The sequence below is a fragment of the Stigmatopora nigra genome, chromosome 6, assembly GCF_051989575.1.
Source record: "Stigmatopora nigra isolate UIUO_SnigA chromosome 6, RoL_Snig_1.1, whole genome shotgun sequence".
NCBI lineage: Eukaryota > Metazoa > Chordata > Actinopteri > Syngnathiformes > Syngnathidae > Stigmatopora > Stigmatopora nigra.
Window position 1 is genome coordinate 2,654,178 of NC_135513.1, and position 17,362 is coordinate 2,671,539.

Sequence of the window (17,362 nt, forward strand, 5' to 3'; positions counted from 1 at the left end):
CTTATGAAAAAAAACAAAACGAAAATGTTAACGCGATCAATGCTCCCCAATGCAATCGATTTCAAATTTCGAAGCAATTGCCATGCTGAAGTAACGCAAGACGAATCATTTGTCAGAGGTTCGAGGCATTTAAATTGGAAATTTGGTGATTTTTTGAAATTGAGGGTTAAAAAAAATTGAAGTGACAATTTCTTTTGATTTTCGGACTTAGGGCAGTCTGTCCGGGGTCCCGGATTTTGCGTTGCATTTCTAGGTAAACTCTAGAAATACAGGGGTTCCTGGCAGCTCTATGTTTGTCTCTCTGTTTGCTCTCTGGCTGACTGGTGACCAGTCTAGGGTGTAGTCTTACTTTCGGATAGGCTCTAGCAACCCCCACAACTCTTGCAAGGATGGACGGTATGAATAAATGAATGAATGAATGAAGGAAGGAATGAATGAAGGAAGGAAGGAAGGAATGAACGAACGAACGAACGAACGAACAAACAAACGAATGACAACAATAATGTTAATGATTCATGTCATAGCTACATAATTTATTGTTTATACTGCACAATCCTGGCCTTTGTTAGATTTTGACTAATTAGCAAATATTGTGATGTGCAGGTACAGCCATCGTTACAGAGCAGTACGCTGCGATGTGGACTGATGGGCGTTATTTCCTTCAGGCCACCCAACAGATGGACAATAACTGGACCCTTATGAAGATGGGCAAGTTACACCTTCAAGTACTTGACAAAGATATCAATATTAAATAGTGATTGCAGTTATGAATATTTGCATAAAGAAAATAATGCAAACACCTTGGAATTTGTCAGCTAAAACCAGGCTAATGTTATGCCTAAATTAATTTTAATGCCACTCTTGTTGTGATGCAGGACTGAAGGAGACACCTTCTCAAGAGGATTGGCTGATAAGTGTTTTGCCAGAGAACTCCAAAGTGGGGGTTGACCCTTGGATCATTGCTGCAGGTATTTGTAGTTTCAGTTAACAGTTTGAAAATTTCCTGCAGTCAGAGGAAATGCAGCTTCATGGTAGCACAAGTAGTGTGATTATCCTTAGCTGACTTAAGCATTGCTAATTTCTCTCGTGTGCCAGTCATAAGCCAGGATAAATGCATAGCGTTGCGTAATCAGGCGATACGGTGCAAGATTTACACATAAAACATGAAGGTGATATGTACATATGTACATCCCACCACACTAGTGAACATGTACGAAAATTAAAGGGCAAACCTTTATTTTTCATTGTTTTATCACGAAATAAATACCATTTTCAATATCTTATGGGTTTTACATTTTTTCTGCATGACGACATTGCAAGATCAGACATCAGTTCTTTGTTTCAAAAGGAAACGGGAATCATTATTTTGTATCGGTGCTAAACATCCTTTCCAGCATGGGGTGTGGTGTCAAATTCATGCCGTAAGGCTGTGCCCTCTGGAAAAAAATAGACTTCTGCGTCGAGTCTGTGCTTACTGTATTTTCTCGAATGTAAGCCGTATTTGTAACAAAAATAGAAGATCACTGAATCAAGGGTGCGGCTTATATGCGCACAAGACTTGCTATACACCAGTAGATGTCAGCAAAGTAACCTTTACTAGTTGCTGGTTATTTTCTGTTTTGCAGTAAAAAAAATCAACCATAACTAGATGAATGAATTACTTTTGATCTTGACCAGGGCGGCCCGACGGATGAGTGGTTAGCGTGTCGGCCTCACAGTGGGCGACCTGGGTTCAAATCCAAGTCGGTCTACCTGTGTAGGTTTTTTTCCATGTACTCCGTTTTCCTCCCATATTCCAAAGACATGCATGATAGGCTGATTGGACAGGAGCAGCCGGCTGCTGCCTTTTCCCACTCATGTTTTGTCCCTCCTGCCCTGCCGTTGTGTTCCCGCAGCTGTGCGAGATTCATAATTACTTCCTGATTTGTGTATTTCAAAACCACTGAGTTTGGTATTCATTGTCGGATCGTCTGCGAATGTCTCTGTGTAAATTCCTGCTTTGATTCCATTACCATGCAGTCACGCTAACTTGCTCCTCGATTCCACTTGTTCTCCCTATTCCGGTTTGGTTTCGTTTTGTTTCACAAGTCCTTGTTGTTTTGTGAGGTCCCTTCTGAGTTCTAAAAGTTATTGTACACAAATTGCCTCATTCCCACCTGCTTCCCCGCAACTGGGTTTTATTCCTTCCAACCTCGCCGAAGACGTCCCCCGTGGACGTAACACTAAGTATGAGTCTGAGCGTGAATGTTTGTCTCCTTGTACCCTGCGATCAGCTGACCAACAATTCAGGGTGTCCCCTGCATCTGGCCCGAAGTCAGCTTCAGGCTCCAGCACCCCCAACCCTACTGAGCATAACGCTGTTCATTAAATGAGATATTCATGAGCCTAATGATGTGCTTCTGCCTCATACAGTATTTCAAAAATACAATGTGCGATGGTTTTACCTAAGATTTTCCCTTCAAAGTCGCACACTTGTACTCCCTATTAAAACTATGAATATGGAGGCGAAAATTATGAATCAGGGGGAGGCTTATACGCGAAAATAGTGAAATTTAATGATGTTAAGGCAATTTTAATTGGGCGGCTTATATGCAAGTAATTACGGTACATCTACACCAATGTCGTAGTTTATGCAAGCCGTGAATTTGTCAGATTGATTAGTAGGCTTGAGAATTTCTAGTGTTTCAGGCAGCTAATCTTTTCAGAGCTGCCACCGGTATAAATTAGCCTTGAATGTCAAACTGCCTGGGAATACAGCTCGATGTTGACCTAGGAAAAGATATATGGATGTAGTCAGAGAGGATGTGAAAGTGGCTGGTTTCAGAGAAGATGATGCATTTGGGTGACGTGGAAAAGTTGATTTGCTGTGGTGACCTCTCATAGGGTCACTTGACGGTGTAGAGGTTCACTCGCCTGTCTTCGGTGTGGGCAGGTGCCGCTCGATTCTCGCTGGTGGTGGTATAATTGTGAGTGCTAATGTTTGTCTATCTCTCTGTGTGCCCTTTGGCTGACTGGCGATCAACCTAGCGTGTAGTCTTCCTTTCGCCCGAAGTCACCTGGTATAGGGTCCAGCACCCCCTGCAATCCTCTAAGAGGATGCACGGTATGGAAGACAAAGATAAATGAATAAATAATTGACCACTCACGGGACAAGTTAAAAGTGTAGTATAAATAGTAGTCACAGGTGAGCGAGAAACTATTACATTCATGGTAGCAACAAATGTTCTTATACTACTAACCGTAACTGTTTTTATCTTTTGGTTAACCTGAATGTGTTATATATCTCATTCTTTTTCCTGCTTTTATTCCATGTCAGATCAGTGGAAATCCATGTCTAAGGCACTGGCGAGTGCTGGTCACTCTCTCATAACTGTGCACGACAATCTCATTGATGTAGTATGGAATGACCGTCCACAACGACCCAGCACGCAACTCCGTAGTTTGGGATTGGACTACACTGGTTTGTACAACGCACACATGACTGTTAAAACTGTGTTCTTTCACTACACATAGGAAAGCTCTTCAACCAAAACTGTGATGGGCACATGGATACATACCTTGTTTATAGGACCTTCGAGAAAGACAAACATCTTTGAACATTTTCAACAAATTTTCAGCCAGTGCCGCTAGTGATCTTCGTGGTTTTATTGCAAGCAAGGGCTGGTTTGAAAATTTTAAGTAGTGTCATGGTCTACGAAGCGTTTCGCTGTGAGTGGAGGCCTCCTTCGCAAACCAAGAGGCAGTGAAATGATACATCGGGGAAGAGTTCCCTAACATAATTTAACAGGATGGTTATCTTCCGGAGCAGGTTTATAACATGGATAAGACTGGCCTTTTTTGGAAGAAGATGCCTTCCCGGACATTCTTATTCAAAGATGAACTGAAAGGGGCAAGGTTCAAGGTTCACAAGGATCGCCTGACGCTCATTATGTATGGGAATGCTTCTGGCTTCATGGTAAAGCTTTCATTTAAGTTTGACTGTCAGGGGCGTTCTGTTTGTCCTTCCTGGCCTGCTATAGAGGCAGAGCAGCTGGAATCAATCTGTTGATTACTTCCTGGGTTTGTATTTGAACACCAATTAGTTATATTATCATTGTCGGATCGATCCTGTATACACCTGCATATTGCTGGACGTCACTGCGTCGGTTCAATAGCCATGCAGTCACGCTACCTTTCTCCTCGATGGCACTCGTTCTCCTGTTTCCGGTTTGGTTTCGTTTTCCGTTCCACAAGTCCTTGTTGTTTTGTGAGATCCCTTCTAAGTTATTACTGTTGTTGCTTCGATGCCAATTGCCTCTCTTCATCCTGCTTGCCCGCGGCTGGGTCCTAATCCATTCCTGACTGCGCCACGACGACGCGGCGCGATCATAATATCGACCACCCTCATGCTTCAATCCCTCACAAAGGACTGTCTTAAACTGTTTCATTTCCAACGCGTAGCTGTACTTCGTTGAAAGGGGGCTGCCCTTGAAGGCCCTCTTTCTACTGGACTGTGCAAAGATATTTGTACAAAAAGAGAAACAGCAGTCTTTGATTATGATGCAGACACTTAAAAATGAGTTTAATTTAACCTTACACTGAACTTACTTCTAATTTTGTTGTACATTTTTATACAATTCTCCCTGCCGGGCTGGCTCTGTTTGCCCCGCCTAAACACTGACTTTCAGTCAATATTGTATTCCCTTCCAAATATTCCGAAAATGATGTGCGCCTATATCCCAACAATAGGATAACTCACGACCACTAGCCAACGAGAAGTCGTCTTGAATTAGTGACCGCTCTGCCAACCGTAGCTAACAGGCTAAAGGGTAAAAAAAACACTGAAAAAATGCAACGCTCCGCCCAGTGCTTGCAGAAACATCCCAAAGACTTATCTAGAGATAATTATTTGCTCCAAATTTTACTCGTATCTCGAAGTGCTTGTATGTCGAGGTGCTCGTATGTCGAGGTACCACTGTCTTTGATTGTCTTTACGGCAATATCGGAATGATACTGATGACGTTCTGTATGTTTTTTTTAATAAAAATTTGAATAAATTAAGCAGAAAATGTGATACTACATTCAATATATCTGTGGAATGAGGGTCTTCCATAGGACTATCATCTCCTGCTAATCAGGTTAGGTAATTTCTTACCAAACACTTAAGCGTATCAGTTTATTTTGCAAGTGGAACAAATAATTGCTGAGGAACAATAAAAGGACAAAGCCCTTCTGTTGTCTATTTTTTCCTCTTGGGGTTTTGGTTGATTAATATGTTGAAATACCTGGACGCCTCCTTGGTGAAATTTTCCAGGCACCCTGGAGAGATTGTCTCCCGGCCACCCCAGGAAAGTTGCTGCCCCCGCGACCCGAACTTCAGAAAAAGCGGAGCAAGATATATATGTTGATGAATATGGTGAAATACAGCTTGCTGACTCAGCTGCAGTCGCATACCTAGGTTTTGACTATGAAAACATTGTGTGATAGGTATTCATTTGACTACATTGTCTGCAAAAGATACTTGGTGGTATGGGGCACAGATTTTATTTTTGGTTGATGTTTTGACAGGAAGAATTAGATATGTTTGTCTTACCTATTTATTCCTTATCTTTGAGGTTTATATTTTGATTTTTTTTAATGGATTAGATGACCTGATTGGCAGTATCCTCTTAAAATAAGATCATACTGCTTTGAAAAATGAAAAACATTTTTATTACATGGATGCTAAATGATGGTCAGTGTAAAAGCTTGACCCGGAATTCAACATACAGTTGTAACTAGAGATTTACTTAAAAGTGCATAAATTATAATGTATAGTTTATATAATGTATATAATTATAGGTACATTGTCAGGTTTGCTGTTAAACATCCACAAAAGCATGCATAAAAAAGAGGAAAGACACCTTTTTAGATTTTCACTTGCAACGGAAGCACCTATTACATGGATGTCCCATCACCAAAAGGATGGTTGGATGACACAATTGGGACATCAGAGTTTTCAAAACACATTCACAATCTCATCACTACAGTCAAAACAGAAGGCACAAGCACTCCCAAGATGCCTCGGCACATCTCGTTTTGAATAGGAATAAAGAAAATGTCCTTCATTGGTGTCAAAAAAAGAAATGGCTACTCTTTTTCTAAAGCATGAATGCATTCAAATTTAGGCAAAGCCTAAATGTAGCAAATATTTGATAACTGAAAATGATGTATGCATAACTCCTGCACACACCTAATAAAAAAATCATAATGCAATATTTTGGTTCACCTTCCAAATGCCACATTTATCTCTTCAAACAATTATATGCACACATTTAAAGGTTGGTGTTATGCAAATTGGTTGCTGGTTGCAAATTCGTTTTGCATGTTCTCCCCTGGCCTACTTGTTTTTTCTCCGGTTCCTGTTTCCTGCCGCATTTCATTTAACATGCATGCTGGAATGATTGGACACTCTAAATTGCCCCTAGGTATGAGTTTGAGTGGGAATGGTTGTCCGTCTCCTCGTGCCCTGCAATTGGCAGGCCACTGATTCAGGGTGTCCCTCGCCTCTGGCCCGAAATCAGCTGGGATAGGCTGCAGCACCCCCCACAAGCCTAGTGAGGATAAAGCACTTCAGAAAATGCTTCAATGAATGGTAAATGGACTTGCACTTGTCTAGCATTTTCCCAACTTGAAAATACTCAGACAGTTTCAGTACCTTGAAGTTGAGAAAATGCTAGCTCTGAGTCAGACCCTATCAATATTTTTACCTACTGATGATGGAGCATAGGGAGAAATGTGGGACTCGGCTCAAACTACAGTACTTAGGTCATACTTAGACAAGGTCACCAGGATGGGGAATTGAACTTGCAACCTTTAAAATGAGGAACAGATGCGTGACTACTGAGCCATGCTGTACCACAGATGAGCTTTTAATCATGTTTTATGGTAATCATGTCATTAAAAACACATCAGTTGCGGTTTTCTCAACCATTCATATGTTTGAGGAAGCATCAAATCTCCCTGTACTACTTACCATATCCATTATTATATGTCTAGAAATCTGGAATTTTCTCTTTTTAAAATCCAGAACCATAAAGTACACTCAGACTGACCGTTAACTCATACCTTACTAACCCCGTGACCGGATGATTCGCCAAAGTAGGTTTCGCCAACGGACGCACGACCGGGGACGGGGCGATCGTGTCGGCGCAACGTCCGGTCGGCTAACTATGCGTTTGGCTAACTATGCTTTCGGCCAAACGCCCCCTCGGTGAACTGTCCTTAGGCCAAACGTCTGTCGTCGAAACGTCTTGAGGCGGATCACCCAAGTACCCACTAACCCAGTTATGTTATTGTTTTGTGACCTTTTCTGGAACTCTGCAGCACATACAGGAATATTGTCAAATGATTATATTAGGTCAAGATAATTCATAGCAAATGATTGACAGTATCTTTTATTTTTAGGTATGTCATGGCAGGATAAAATCTCAGTGTTACGTGCAAAGATGATGGAACGAAAAATTTCATGGTTCATTGCTACAGCACTCGATGAAATTGCATGTGAGTATTTGGGTCATGTGAATAATTTTCATTGCTCAAAAAGATACATTGCAAATAATGTTTGCATATAATATATTTTCAATGTCAGGGATTGCTTTATTTTCTGTGTGAGAAAAAGCACCCTTACGGTTAATACAGTGTATTCAAAAGATGTTTATGCCATTACTTATGTATACATCTGGGTTTGCCCTCATGGTATCCAGGTTAAAAAATGCTAAAAACAAAGATATAAAAGTTTACATATTTAACCAGATTTTAAGAGAGACAACTTATGTTCATTAATGCATGGGAAGATACCCCACCCAGCTCTCTGCCAATACACAGGATGCATTGTATTTTTATTTCAAGACTGCCAATTTATAAAGACTTTAACAAGGGTTGAACGCACAATTGGACTCAAATGCATGTGTCAAACTCGAGAGGCCATTCAAGGACACGTATTGAGGAGGCAAGAGCTCATAGGCCAGTCAATAGACACCTGGCAAAAATATGAAGCACTAGGATAAGATACAAAAGCATAGCATAAAGATGATTGTTGTGACTTAGCTTGCAATAACAAAAGTGTAACACTAGAAAATGCCACTGAAACAGCGAGGAATATAAGAGCTAGGGCTACAAGCACACAGGTGTGGATACTCGGGTCATTAGGAAAGGAAAGCTGCCATAGTGAATACAGATAAACTCATGATCCCACCAAATTAAAACAAGATATTTGACCAGACAAACTACGGCCTGCCGCCGTTGTCCAATTTTTTTTTTTTTACCCCAAGATGGGGTCACGCGGAAGCCAGTGGCAGTAGCTCTGTCCACTCTTATTTGTTTTTTATGTTTTACAGCCCTTCTATCTTTTTTAAATTACATTTTAATATTTCTTAATACACTCCTTTTTACTTTACTTCATACTTTTTACTTTAATGATGAGTGATGAGTATGTTAATACTTTAGTCCTTTTTTTCTGTTATGTTTCACATGTACTGTTAACGGATGCAGTTTTTTATATGTATCGTATCTTGTGCTGACCCGGACGTTCGTCAAATTTTTAAAGTCAATGTGGCCCCCGGCCCGAAAAGTTTTCCCAAACCTGTATTAGACATAAATCAATGCTGCTGAGAGTGACGGCTATAACCCTTATTTTGAGTAATAATTGGTTCATATTATCATGTATGAATAATAACGTCAAAATCGACTTAATGAAAATTCCAGATAAATCTTATCCTTACACGGGTCGCGGGGGACGCTGTAGCCTATAAAAGCGGTTAGTTTTTGTTGTTGTTTTACCTTTCTGTGACTAATCATAAATGAGTTGGAAATCAGTGATTGATACTGTTCAATCAAGGATATCTTATTTTATTTCTATGAATGACAAAAAAAACTAGTGTCGATGCAAAATAGTGTGTGGCTTTTCAGTCAGAAGTCAACTGTCAGATATTTTATTATCTTCTTTTATTCTATTTTATCATGGTTATAACCACAAATATACATGAAAACATTGACAAATAAAATACCACCACCAAAAACACTTTAAATATACCACTCATTTTATTAAAGAAATAATAACAGAATATCTTTGCAATAATTATGTTAACCAATGACATTAACAGAATGTTTACGCGTGAGCAGTGTTAAATCTCCTGTATAAGTCAGGTTTAATACTTGATCACGATCCAAGGACCCCAGGATACACAGGTGAACAAATTCATGTCTTTTGAGCACCTTGTTGACCACGCCTGAAGAGCTCTTAGTTCTGATTGTTTGTGCACTCACAATAGTTCATTGTTAATTACATTGATTGTCATCAGATTCTATACAGAATAAATGGACGAATGAACACAGGATTAAATACTAATTATGAATTAAATTAGATATAATTTTATTATTCATTCATTTTCAATTCTGCTTATCCTCACAAGGGCCGTGGTGGTGCCTAAGCCTATTCTTGCCAAATACAGTGGAGTAAATCTGTATTTAGTCAACCACCAATTGTGCAAGTTGTCCTCTTAGAAAACGTTAGAGAGGCCTGTAATTGTCAACATGGGTAAACCTCAACCATGAGAGAAAGAATATGGGGGAAAAAAAGAGAAAAGCATATTGTTTGAGTTTTAAAGAATTTATTTCCAAATTAGAGTGTAAAATAAGTATTTGGTCACCTATAAACTTCTTTACTTTGTTTCTGGCTGTCAAAGAGGTCTAACTTCTAACAAGGTCTATTGAGGTCTCCACTCCTTACCTGTATTAATAGCATCTGTTTTAACTCATTATCGGTATAAAAGACACCTCTCCACAACCTCAGTCTCTCACACTCCAAACTCCACTATGGCCAAGACCAAAGAGATGTCGGAGGACACCAGAGGCAAAATTGTAGACCTGCACCAGGCAGGGAAGACTGAATCTGCAATAAGTAGATAATAAGATTGGATGACAAACAAGACCACTGATAATCTCCCTCGATCTGGGGCTCCATACAAGATCTCACCCCGTGGTGTCAAAATGAAAACAAGAACGGTGAGCAAAAAATCTCAGAACTACATGGCGGGACCTAGTGAATGACCTACAGAGAGCAGGGACCACAGTAACAAAGGCTACAATCAGTAATACAATGCGCCGCCAGGGACTCAAATCCTGCACTGCCAGACATGTCCCCCTCCTACTGAAGCCAGTAAACATCCAGGCCCGTCTGTGGTTCGCTAGAGAACATTTGGATGATTGAGAAGAGTACTGGGAGAATGTGTTATGGTCAGATGAAACCAAAATAGAACTTTTTGGTAGAAACACAGGTCCTTGTGTTTGGAGGAGAAAGAATACTTAAATGCATCTGAAGAACACGATATAGCCTCTGTGAAGCGTGGGGGTGGAAACATGCTTTGGGGGTGTTTTTCTGTTTAAAGGAAAAAATGAATGGGGCCATGTATCGATACATTTTGAGTCTCCTTCCATCTACAAGGACAAGGACATTAAAGATGAGAAAAGGCTGGGTCTTTCAGCATGATGATGATCCCAAACAGCCAGGGCAACAAAGTAGTGGCTTCATAAGAAGCATTTCAAGGTCCTGGAGTGGCTTATTCAGTCTCCAAATCTCAACCCCTTTTGATTCTCATTTTTTTGTCTTCCACATTTTGTCTCTCATGGTTGAGGTTTACCGATGTTGAAAATGACAGGCCTCTCTAATCTTTTCAAGTAGGATAACTTGCACAATTAATGGTTTTCTAAATACGTATTTGTCCCACTGTGTCTGTCTATCTATTGATCGATTGATTGATCGATCGACATAGACATAGACACGGAAACACAAACAGACATATACACATACACAGACAAACACAAGGAAGCTAACAGAAGGCAACAGCAAAACAGCCTCGTACACAAATAAAGCGCTGTTAATGACATTGATTGGTTGCGTAACTAATGCAGCCAGTCAATATCGTTACCATTTACTCATGCAGTGGAAGTAAACACGTGACATGAATCGTGTTATATCATTGGCTGGACACAGTATAAGTCATAGTTTCATCAGGAGTCACTGTTTGTTGTCATTTGTCAGTGACAACCTGCCACTCTGAGTTGCGTTGCAAAACGACGCAGAAAAAATGTCTGTTTATTTTTTTGCAATTCAGGTTGTATTCTGTTTTGTGTCCGGCATATTTTTGTTGTGCGCGGAGAACACGAGAGTAGTGCGCAAATGCACACGCGCACAGAGGGCACATTGTTTGTAAGTAAAGGTATGACTGTATATGAAATACCATTTCTAGTTCTTGTTGCGAAAAACAGTGGACCTCTGGCCTGCATGACCCCAAAATTTTATGTTCAATTATGTGGATGCCAAATTTTTTAGGTTTTATTTCTAATTCCTAAATATACAGGATTCATTTCCAGTTTTATGGTGGTTTTCTTATCTTTCACAGGGCTTTTCAACCTCCGTGGCGCAGATATTGAGTATAACCCTGTCTTCTTTGCATATACCATTGTGGGGATGAACACAATAAGGTTGGAATGATTTTTATTACCTCCGCCAATAGTTGAAACCTACATACACTCAGATTATGTATTTGGTACACTGATTGTTTATCTGTTCGTCTCGACGTTAGAGCTTAATTAATGAATAAAGGGCTGTCTTGCATGATACATTTGTAATATGAAACAGAAAACGTTTTTTTATTTGGGGGAGTAATGAGGTCTAAGGTAACAAAGGTCAGATTAGTAATTTCATTATCACTAGCCTATACATCTGAAATTTGCATAGTGAGGGATACGAGATGAAGAGAGAACAAATGTCACCAAGGTTAAAAAATATGGTATTCCTTTGAATTTGGTTGTTTAGATAGAGAGCTGCTCTGTCAAAGTACTCCTAGTTCATTTTTTTTTAGCATAAGACGGATCACCATTGCAATTGGATTTTATTCAGTCTGTTTGTGTTTTTAGTATGTGTGCGAGGTGAGATAATTACACTATGTAAACGTGATTCCCTTTGTTACCTGAACCTCTTTGCAGGCTTTTTGTTGACATAAAACGCCTAACTGACTCAGCACTGAGAGACCATCTGCAGCTGGACTCACTTACCAACCCTGAACTTCACATTCAGATGTTCCCATATGAATTGGTCTACACTGAGCTGCAGGCCACCTGTGCCGTGCTTGCCCCGAAAGAAAAAGTGTGGATCTGTGAGAAGGCCAGTTGTGCTCTCACGCAGGTCATCCCCAAGGTGAGAGTAGGTGTTTGTGCACAAAAGGAAAATGTATGCCATTGTACTTTTAAAAATAATGCAGTTTCAAACACACCTGAGGGTATACAAAAGTTGTAGATTATTCTGATATTTTTTGTGACATTAAAATAAATTTACGCTTGCTGCTATTAAGAAGGCTCATTTTCTTTAGTTTAGTAAAGTTGGTTCAGATTACTAACATTAACTTTTAATTCGCTTGAATAACTTTTTGTGCTTGTGTGAGAACAAACATTTCCAGAGATCTCAGTTTCAGGTAGCATATATTCAGTGCTTCTTATAAAAAACGTAAAAAGAAAAATTTGTAAACCCATTATGCTACTTTTTTTCAAAATTGCAATAGAGTGGTGTAATATGTTTATTTGTCATTGTAAGTACAACAAAATTGTGTCAAGGTCCACCCCAGGTGAGACAGTTATAATATCACATACTACATTGCCTCTCCATTACAAGCGCTTCGGAAATAGTGTGACATGAAAACAATGGGAAGTGGTGGAAGGGGTGGCCTTTCACTTCGTTTTAAGGAAACATGTTTTTCAGGTTCAGAAAAAAACACATTAAAAGAAGTACAATAGACACCACAAGTTGGGAAGCTGACACAATATAAGATAACCGTGGTGATTCACCGACATGAATGTCAGTCTCGTGCGAGTGTGTGGAAATTCAGTTTAGTCAGTGTGGTGGGAACAAGTAGGGGAAGGGAGTTGTTTGAGCTGGGACAAATTCCCTTCAAGGATATAGCTGATAGATAAGATTTAGATGTAATATTTTGCGTTCGCGCAATGTTCAATGCCATTGAATTCTGTGCATTTTCTGGCCTCTCGTCCTCAACTCCCCACCCATATCTTGTTGGCATCCCTCTTCCGAAGGAGGTCAGAGTCTAAATACATTTTGCGGTTGATCCCAGTAGACTGATCACTCACTACATCCATTTTTAATACAGCTCCTGCATCTGTATGGCAGCAACTCTGGCAGAGCCTTCGAACAATTTGGGCATCTGAAATCATTCATAGTGCGCTGCTAACGATGTTCCAAAACAGCAGTACAGAAATGCCTTGAATTTTGTGAAGAAAAAAAAACGCAAAGTAGGATGAACCCTTTAATATTTCTACCATACTATGTTTCATACCTCCACAAAAATACAAGTATAATTATCAAAAAGTGTATTTATTAAATGATAGTTTTAAGGCATATGAAAGGACTAATGTATTCATATCCAAATATAATCTATATATTAAAAATTGAAAACACTTCAAGTACTGTACTCAGTGAAAACAATTCCTCTCCCCTAATTAAAAAATAACTGGTTATTGCGAGCTTTTGTCAAAGTCCTCTTTATCAGATTCAAGAGGCATCAGATCATCAATGGAATCTTCAGGAGAAATTGTAGGGCAGGGGTAGGGAACCAGTGGCTCGGGAGCCATATGTGGCTCTTTTGATGGGTGTATATGGCTCTATGCGAACCTGTGTGATAAAATATGGAACCGCTGGTGAGAGAACTAAGTCCCGAACGCACTAATGGGAGCGTCATGCCGGCACTGTGGCGCCGAAACTATCTCTAGCGCCTTTTTTAAATTATATTTTTTCTTCATTATACTCTACTGCATGCATACCCTCATTGAAACTCATTGATTAGCAACAGTGAAATAATGTTTTCAAAAGAATTCAGCCTTTTTTTTTACTTTCGAAATGGTGAAATTAATAATAAAGGTAACATAGTAAGCATAATCGACCGGAGGCGGTCGATCAGGTTTTTTATTTTATTTTTGTGACTATTTTCATCGTATGCTTTTTTTTTGTGGGAAAATCGTGTAGAATTCACAAGACTCACAAGAAACATGGTGATGAGAAGTCATGACTGTTGCTTCTTTTTTTTGTACAAATATGCCTTTGTACAAAGACATTTGACTGATAACATGATTGGCAAATTTGATGGCTCTGACCATGTGTCATCAAACTCCTGGACCCGTTGTTGCAATCTGCGTGCCATATTGACGATCTCCTGTAGATATCTTAAATTTCTCCAAATCCAATCCACACAAAACAGGAAAAGTCAATTTCGCTTCGGCGAGTGCCACCCAACTTAGTGCCGAAGAAGTGGTGCCCTGATCTCCACCATTTTTCTCTATCATTTTTATGCGCATATAAGCCATGCCCTCAATTCAGTCATCATTATTTGCCCGACAAAAGCGACTCATACGCAAGTAAATACGGTAATACGAAATACTGCGATGTACTGAACCCGCGGTGGTGAAGCATGAAGGGTTCTTTCAACACCAATCCGTGCAAAACCCACCGACACGATTCTAATCAGATAGGCATTTTCCATGTCCTTTACGTTCAGATTTGAGAGTGCCAAATGTTTTACCTCGCACATGCACCCCAATTAAAATGTCTTTGCATTTCCCCTATTAATCTCATTTTTATGGTCACGACCCACAACTTGTGACCATATATGAGAGCAGAAAATTAGATCGACTGGAAAATAGAGAGCCTCACTTTTTGACTCAGCTCCTTCTTTACCACGAAGGACTGATGCAGAGTCCGCATTACTGCAGACACCGCACCATTCACCTGTCGATCTCTTGCTCCATTCTTCCCTCACTGGTGAACAAGACCCCAAAATACTTTAACTCCTCCACCTGGGGAAGGACCTGATCCCTGAACCGGCCGGAGAGGGCATGCCACCTTTTTCCGACTGAAGACCATGGTCTCAGATTTGGAGTGGCTGATTCTCATCCCGACCGCTTCACACTCAGCTGCAAATCCTGGCCTGATGAAGCCGACAGAACCACAAAATCTACAAAAAGCAGAGATAGAATATGGAGGCCACCAAACCGGACCCCCTCAATATGTGATTCGATATTTTGTCCATAAAAGTTGGGAACAGAAATGCTGACAGGGCGGACCTGGCGAAGTCCAACCCCCACTGGAAACGGATCTGACTTACTGCTGACTTTTGACACCAGACTCCTCGTATACTTTTTTTTATGTTAAAATATTCACGCATCCTTGTAAGGGTTGCGGGGGTTGCCGGAGCCTATCCCAGCAGACTTTGTGCGATAGGCAGAGTACACCTTAGAAAGGTCTCAGTCAGTCGTAGGGAACAAAGAGGGACAAGCAACCATTCACACTCACAATCATACTGCCACCAACGCGAATCGAGTGTCCCTGCCCGCATCAAAGTCAGGCTAGTGTTGCTCTACACCAGTGCTTCTCAATAGTTTTCTGTTGCGCCCAATCCAGGGAGAATTTCTGTATTTACTCTCATATAAACCGCCTGCGCATATAAGCCAAACCCTGAAAAATTCCTTGAAATTTTAGAATTTTAAAATTTCTTGTGTATAAGATGCCTCCCTGCTTCCCAATTTTCACCTGCATAATCATGGTTTTAATAGGGAGTACAAATGTGTTACTTTGAAGGGAAAATCATCAAGTGGTATTTCTGAGATACTGTATGAATAAAAAGCACATTATTAGGGTCAATATCATAAGGAAGTTAATATGCCTGTCTTTGTAAATGCAAACTATCAAATTATTCAATCTTGAAGAGAACCTGATGCTCTCTAATTACAGAAATTACAATTTTCTTGCCAGAAGTTTAAGATGTTGTGGCAGCCATATTGCTTATAAGGCCAAAATATCTCAATTCTATTGATGGTTCAGATTACTCAAATAGTTGCCAGTTTTGAACAAGAAATACAATGAAAAAAATCTATATCAGCGAATTAGCTTAGCATTGTGATGTTCTTTGATCGCGCTCATCTACCCAGATACTCTGGCCAGAGAGTGGCACAAGGGCACACAGATGATCCTTCAGCTTCTATTATATCAATTCCAAGTAATTGACAATGTAGAGCAATTATTTTTTGACAACACATTACAGTCTATTTTGATGAACACTGAATCAAATTCCACTGGAAACGTCCGCGGTGCTCTCTCCTAAAGACTTCAACTCAAACTACAAATATATGACCCCAAGCTGTCCGCCCCGCTGCATTAACGAAAAAGACGATATAACCCGCCTTTTAATTAAAACAACAAAAACATTTACAAGTAGAATTTTGTTTTATTTACAAATCAAGGCTACTTGCTTCTGGCCAGTCAGAGCACGTTTGACTAGGTTTATACGTTAGCGCCCTAGGTAAGATGGCTGTGCACCGAGCAGTGATTTTTCACGTTTTATGCAAGATACGTTTTTTTTCTTGAATTTCATTGATGTACGTCAAAATAAATTTTGTTTAGCATTTTATCTGCTCTATTTTGAAATTAATGAAAGTATCAGCCGAATTACGTCGTGACCTCACACGCCGACGCAGCGTCCATTTTTGTCATGACGTCACTCGCCGACGCAGCCGCCATTTTTGTCGTGACGTCACACGCTGACACCGCCGCCATTTTCATTGTGTCACGGCGTCGTCAATTAGTAGTTTTTTTGCATGTCATGTTTTTATGACATATAACCCGTGCCCTTGATTCAGTCATCATTTTTTGTCCGACAAAAGCGACAATGTCAAATAAGTACGGTAAACGTTTTACACCCCCAACCGAAAAATAATGTTTTCTATAAAATTCTAAGTTTAGATTCTAATTACATACGTCATGCTATACTTGCATAACTCCCTAAGGCAGGAGTGACGAACAGGTTGGACACAAATGGCAAATATTTTAAACTGCCAGAGTCACACCACTGTGACCTGCCAATACAGACAGACAGGCACAAAAAAACACAATTAAAAACATTTTATTCACCATAACACTTTCCCCTCCGTACAAACAATGTGTTCATTTTATGTGTCCACCCTCAAAGCACATATCAAATCCAACCTAGCCAAATTCAACAAATCAACTATGCTTGAGGTTGCTGTTGCAAAGAGCTGTTGGCCAGGAGACGTATGCGGCTCAAGAGCCACGTGTTCGCCACCCCTTCCTTCAGCAAACTTGGACAGTGAGCGTGCCACTGCTAACCACCGAGTGAATGTGCAATGGCACTTTATGGCACTGAAAAGGGTTTAAATGAGGGCAGGAGGGATGATTGGGGAATTAATTACAGCTGTGTTGGCCTGGGCAGGGCTCTGTCACCGAGGTGGAGCCACAGCTGCAGATACCTGTAAAGAAAAGGAAGCA

At 40.2% G+C, this 17,362-nt stretch overlaps 1 protein-coding gene across 2 annotated transcripts in view; it reads left to right on the forward strand.

Annotated features, from left to right (window-relative positions):
- Positions 1 to 17,362, forward strand: part of xpnpep1 (X-prolyl aminopeptidase (aminopeptidase P) 1, soluble) — a 33,778-nt gene that overhangs the window by 6,589 nt on the left and 9,827 nt on the right. For both annotated transcript variants that reach the window (XM_077718990.1, XM_077718989.1), the window contains 6 exons: positions 604 to 708; positions 876 to 968; positions 3,317 to 3,460; positions 7,426 to 7,521; positions 11,421 to 11,502; positions 12,007 to 12,217. In XM_077718990.1, the coding sequence (XP_077575116.1) occupies positions 604 to 708; positions 876 to 968; positions 3,317 to 3,460; positions 7,426 to 7,521; positions 11,421 to 11,502; positions 12,007 to 12,217 (731 nt within the window). The remainder of the gene's footprint in view (positions 1 to 603; positions 709 to 875; positions 969 to 3,316; positions 3,461 to 7,425; positions 7,522 to 11,420; positions 11,503 to 12,006; positions 12,218 to 17,362) is intronic.